General features: G+C 47.2%; 1 protein-coding gene across 4 annotated transcripts in view; it reads right to left on the bottom strand.

Moving 5' to 3' along the window:
- Positions 1-365: 365 nt before the first annotated feature.
- Positions 366-6,000, bottom strand: part of NEDD4L (NEDD4 like E3 ubiquitin protein ligase) — an 87,961-nt gene continuing 82,326 nt past the window's right edge. For all 4 annotated transcript variants that reach the window (XM_086479610.1, XM_086479611.1, XM_009948592.2 and 1 more), the window contains 6 exons: positions 5,220-5,280; positions 4,780-4,839; positions 4,120-4,227; positions 3,343-3,439; positions 2,697-2,769; positions 366-468 (listed from right to left, as the gene is read on the bottom strand). In XM_086479610.1, coding sequence (XP_086335736.1) covers positions 366-468; positions 2,697-2,769; positions 3,343-3,439; positions 4,120-4,227; positions 4,780-4,839; positions 5,220-5,280 — 502 coding nt within the window. The remainder of the gene's footprint in view (positions 469-2,696; positions 2,770-3,342; positions 3,440-4,119; positions 4,228-4,779; positions 4,840-5,219; positions 5,281-6,000) is intronic.

Genomic DNA, 6,000 nt, shown 5'->3' with positions numbered 1-6,000 from the left:
AAATCAATTAAAAAGTAAACATGAGTTGTAATACTATACCTGTAAAATGATTAATTCCATTCATTGTCATTAGAAATTATGTAAAATATTTATTAAGGGCTTTGCCTACAGAGGCACAACATAAATAGAGTAAGTCCTGCTGAAATGTGAGCAGAGATCCTGCCGAGCGGGTGGGAATCTGCTGTGGGGGCGTCGGATGAGCCCCCACAGGTGCAGTTCAGGCTTCTGGGTTCGGGCGACGGCTCCGTGGAAGGGTTCGCTCCGTGGATCAGTGCTGTGCAACTGTCCTGCCGTAGTCCCTCCGGGTCGTCAGGCAAATGCAAAAGTGCAAGCTGAACTTGCGTGGAGGGGGAAAAGTCAACGTTTTAATCCACTCCCTCAAATCCTTGAGCGTTTTCAACTGCCATAAGGAGCTTCTCTCGCAAGTCTTCAAAGGATTCATAAAGAGGTAAGTCTAGGCGATTAAAGCTGAAGTTTAGAAGGAAAAAAAATCATTTAATGATCCACTGAAAAATACACATCTAGAAACAGAAAAAGGTTAAGTAATTTGGGGGCTGCAACAAGACTGTATCTTGCTGCCCAAGCAGGGGCAAGCTCCAGTGTGTCCTCTGCAAACCCAGCTACTGCCCGTGGCCCCTGCAGGGAGCAGCTGAGACCCTGCCTGGACCAAAGTGAGGTTCTGGGAATAGCTGTGTGCCTGTTTCCTTTTCGGAGCTGAATGGGGAACAGGTTAAAAACCACTCAGGCAAGGAAAAAAAGCCACCAGGAATGCTCCCCCTCCCTCTAGCTGACTGAAAACCTTTCATCTTTGTCAGATGGCTGCTTTCCTAAGGCTGGGCAAAGACGTTCTGAATTTACAGGACAGGCCACCTGGGGGAAAAGAAGAATGAACATCCAGAAGGTCTTGAAAAGGTCCTGTAAAATCTAACAGACAACTGAAACATAGAGGGGAGGGGTTGATTTTGCAATGTGTTTAGGGTTTTGTTGTTTGTTTGTTTTTTAAATATAACTTTTTATTCTATAGAATGATTATTTTTATGGAAAGACCACCATTCTGTACTAACGTTCTAAAACTTAAGTTTTCCTATATAGCACAACATGTTACCTTAAAAAAGCCATATTCTTGCTGTGCAACAGAGCAAGACAAAGACTTGCACCGAATGATTTCTGTGTGTGCAAATCCTACAAATTAGGGTCAAGTTAAGTCATCTTACGACCTCACATTTTCAGTGAATTGTCCAACAATTGATGGCCTCTACGTAGCATGGCTTTCTGAGGCTGTTTGGGTACGTCAGGCTGCCTCCAGCTCATCATACCCACTAGGATGAGGGAACATTAAATCATGAAAAAGGAGGAAGGGGAAACTGGTGAGCATAAAAGCTGCCTGCAGTGTGGCTCGGCTTCGGGCCGTGATGGCTGATGTAGAGTCACAGCACCGAGGAAGAAAGCATCAACCCTGATTTGTACAAAGGGTCATTTGCTTTCCCAGCCTGTGGATACCCTCAATGTCATAGTTTTCCAGAAGGAAGGAGGAAATCCCCAAGACACATAAAAGATGGCAATGAACAGTACCAGCCTTACAAGGTGAGGCGTGGCTTTTCCTTACGGTGTGCCCTGTCAAACTCCTGTTACAGCCCCTCCCTGGGGCAGTTTATTGCCTTCAGACTGATGGAACAGAGCCTATGGTTTAATGTCAGTGTCGGTCAGAAAATGGACCGAAGCATGGGATGTAATTCCTCTTGTGCGTTTTCCCAATCCCAGTTTTGACAGGAGCCCCAAAACAGAGAGCTGCTCCCGCCCTGCCTTTCCCACTGTGCTGCAGTATCACCCAGGAGTGCCGGACTGCTCTGTGACCGTATCCTTACCTGCAGCGGCTGCATGTGCCTTCTTGGACAGTGGGGGGATTGTAAAGTCTTCCTGAGGCGGAAGGCACAGGGAAGCCTTTAAGCGCTTGTGAGGGACGGGCCTGCCCCCTGGACAGGACGCGCAGCCAGCGAGACAGACGTCACGGCAGTCTGTAAGGTCGCAGGGCTTGCCCCAGCAGGCACCGAGGACGCTGCTCCCAAACCCAGCACAACATTTACGCACCCAGTAGGGTTTCTGCACTCTGATCGGGACTGTGTCGCAAGTACCCTACAGGAATGGATTCTTACATGCTCGATACGGGGAAAAGCCTTAAGGCACAAGGGGTTCAAATCACTCCCGCTTTGTCACGACGTCAGTTTAACCAGCCCTTGCTTAAAGCAACGTGCAGGCTGCTGCACAGCATCAAGTGTGATAGTTAACGCCTGGTACACGGGCAGCAGCTTCTTCAAATGTAGTGTAAACCAGAGCGGGGGAAAGTGATCCCTTCTCTCTAACGCACATTTTAACACGCAAGTAGTTACGAGAAGAAACGTGCTGAGTTGAAAGGGTTACCTGAATATAATAAAATAGCATTAAAAAGTCTATTGGAAAGGCTGCAATAGAAGGAGTTTATTTTGGACTCATTCACCAGCACTTATTGAGGAACACCTAACTCCTGCTTGTTCTTAACGCAGCCTTTCGGACGTCCATTTCAGGGTATCCCATTTGACAAAAAAGCTGTATGACGCAGCGCTAAACTCTGTTAGAGACAAGCATGTCATCGGTCTCCCCCGTCCTTGGTAGTACGACACCACAAAGCAGCTACGTAACTTCATGCTTTGATGACTTACCATGTGTGAGCTCTGGGCAGCTTATCAGGACTTCCCCATTGCTCTATTGTAAACAGCTGAGGACCATTTGAACCTGGAGGAAAATGAATCATATGGAATGTAAGTTGCTGGACACTACAGCGACTACCTCGGTATTGTTTTTAACGTTAAATGTTCATGTAAGTTGTAGACTAGATTTTTCAACTGGTACAAAACTCCCTTAATTAAACCTGCAGTAAAGCAAATAGGAACGTGGTTAGTTATTTCCAAGCCCGGTGAGCTTGTTAAGTTACCCAGCCGCCTCTGCGTAGAGCGGAAGTAGCAGGCTCAGGCACCAACATTTAAAAATGGAAGTGAGAAGTGCCTGGTTAAACATGCACCCTCTCTTCTTCATAGGGCCTGAGTATCCTTCCTGTTGACAGCCAGAATTGTGTCTAGGTAGCACCCACGGGGTACAAGACTTTACTCCTCAGCATGCCCCCCGACATGCTCCAGTGCTCTTGGCACCCAGGGTCGAAGGCTGGCTGGGCCTGAACCCCAGGAGAGCTCTTATGGGGGAGCAAAGGCTGCCTGGGTGACAGTCAGCCGTGCCCAGGTTTTCTCGTTCAGGCGCGTACGGCCGTGCCAGCAGCGAGTGTGCTCTGCAGGCGGCCGAAAGGCAGCTCACCATAAAGTTCAGCAAATCCATTCATAGGCACGCGTGACGTCCCAGTAACGAACTGCAGTAATCGAATCCGTTTTTCAGCATCCATCAGTAGAACGGCCTGTTGACAGACACACACACACAGAGTCGTGTCACTGTCACAGCTGCTGCGTCATTGCTGAAAACCAAACCCAACCTGAGTATTTGTGAGACTGTAGCAGACACCCAGCTCTGGCAGATGCAAGCAGCTCACGCACCCGCTGTGCCCCGAGGAAGCACGGAGCAGCCCTTCCCAGCTGCCGCTGGGCCCTGGCAAGGAGGCACTGCGCTGGGGGCCGCGGGGAGCTGCGCCTGCTGGCCACCTGCCTGGGCTGCTGGCCTTTGCTGGGGTCAGCAACTTGTGCTTGCAGGGAGCTGGGGGCCTTCATGGATTTAAGAAACCCAGAAACAAAGTCTGAAGTGCGTACACGAGGCTGTGAGATTCCTGTATTCTTAAGAAAAACAGCCCTTTGAAACATCTACGGGTAAAGTATTTTAGTAGTTTTTCTGGGGACCTACATTTTCATAAAAGTATTTTGCTTCAAAAACACTGCAAGACACTTCAGATAAAGCCGAAGATCTGACTTCACATCTTGGTCTATGTCTAGCATAGTCTCTCAGGAGCACCACGGCTGCCATTTCCAACAGAGACAGACATGTTATTCAGCGGTTCTCATGCAGAAGAAAGATTTCATGACAGACTCCGCAAAACAATACAGTAACTTCCATTTTTAGGAACAGCGAAGCCTAAACCAGTCTTACCTTCCAGAACCACTGGATAACAGGGTGATTTGGGCAGTAACCGTTTTTGTAGATCGTGTGTTGTCGCCAGTCGTTAACATCAACGTCGCCAAGGCCACACATCAGTAACTGCACATGGAAGCAGATGGTTACGGCGTTAATCGGGGGTGGTTTTGTGTTGCCCTGTACACTTTATCAGAACAACAAGGTGACGCTTCCCCTCCGTTGTCTGACCTTTTAAACAGCTGAGCAGTGCAAATGTAAGCGCAAACATAAAGGAGAGTTTGAGCGTCCCTTCAGGAGAATTGTCCAAGGACCTTCCACTTCACTGGAGAAACACAGCACACCACGACATACGTGTGCTTGGTGTGACAGTGCCTTTTGTGGTATTTTGCTCAGAACATGTCTTGTACAGGCATTACTTCAATAAGCCACTCACATGCTTTCATATGCACATACTCAGCCACCTCACTGAATAATTACAATTTTTTGTGCTTTTATGTGATCAATATATTTATTAATTAGGGAGAAAAATCTCATTTCCCTCTATAAGCAAATCATCTTTGTCTGCAAATTCTCTGAGGACGAGTAAGGGACGAATGATGAGCCTAGAACATAATGTGTCTTCTGCGATGAGCACTACGGAGCTGTCGTCTCTGGCTGTCGAGTAAACAAACTTACCTCTAGTTCATTTTCATCAAAAATTTTAATCAGATCAATAGGGAGAAGTTCTGTGAATCCCTAAAAGAAAGCACAGCAAAGTTAAAATTCCCATACTGCGTAAAATTAAGTTTTTATCTGACAGGATCTTTGGGTTCAGGGAACCAAAGTAAAGGATAGAGGATGAAGAAGGTTTTTTAAAATGAAATACACAGTTGCTGAAGTACGAGTCCCTAATTTAAAAATTAATCAGTAAATTATTTCAAGCTCAAATAATTTAAGCTTGAAAGAGAATGATCTTATTCTCATAAGGGGAAGAGTATCCATTCTCATCAAGGTTTCACCACAGAAGAGAAGTTCCAGAGTTGCTGTGGTTATGCAAAGCTCCCCACTCCCCTGTGTAAGAAGTCTGCAGGAAAAAAAGTTATTTTTGGGGAAAAAAGGCAGCTAAAGAATCTTACCTCCAAAAAAGCGTTCATTTGCTTTTGCACTCTGTTTACGAACCTCCACTGGATGACCAGGCTACAGCAGATAAACAAACAAAACCACATAAGCACACTCGTGAGAAGACACCACTCAGCGTGCAGAAGTTTCAGCAACACCCCCCCCCCCCCACCACCCCATTTTCAGTGTCTCACTCGCAGCTTCAGCCGCCCCCCAGCCACATGCTGGTGCTGAGGAAACTGAGCAGCTTTTTACCAACTGTTCAGTTACCGCATGTCAAAAAGTCCCCAGAGACTATGAACAAGTTTCACTAGGAACAAGTTTCACTATGGGTATTTTCACGTCTGCATGCAACACGAACTACACATGTCCATGTTTTGTAGCTGTGACATTTCTACATCACCAAGAATCTTTTAATTATCACTGCCATGTCTGACATCAGCCTGGCTGTTCCCACGGAGATCAGCCCCAGGATGACACAGCACAACAGCCTGCCTCTATAGGAATGCTGTACGATGCTTTACCGCTTTCTAAACGAGGCTGTAACCCAGCCGCCGGGTGCTGTGGGGTACCTGAATGACTGGGCATTTCAGTCTTCCAGAGCTCGGAGTAATTAACCGTTCCCAGCAAAGGCTACAAAATCTAAGGCTAGAGGGAATTAGACGGAACAGCCTGCCTGGAAATAAACAAACAGCCGAATAAAAGCTGCACTATCCAAGGAGAGGGCTTGCACGCCAGCACTAAGCACCTACAGCACACCCCCTCGGGTCACTCTGGAGATCCAGCGCCTCTCCTACC

This window comes from Leptosomus discolor, chromosome Z (genome assembly GCF_034619465.1).
Source record: "Leptosomus discolor isolate bLepDis1 chromosome Z, bLepDis1.hap2, whole genome shotgun sequence".
Classification (NCBI taxonomy): Eukaryota; Metazoa; Chordata; class Aves; order Leptosomiformes; family Leptosomidae; genus Leptosomus; species Leptosomus discolor.
Note: the sequence above shows the minus strand (reverse complement) of the source record. Positions and strands in the feature narration are given on the sequence as shown.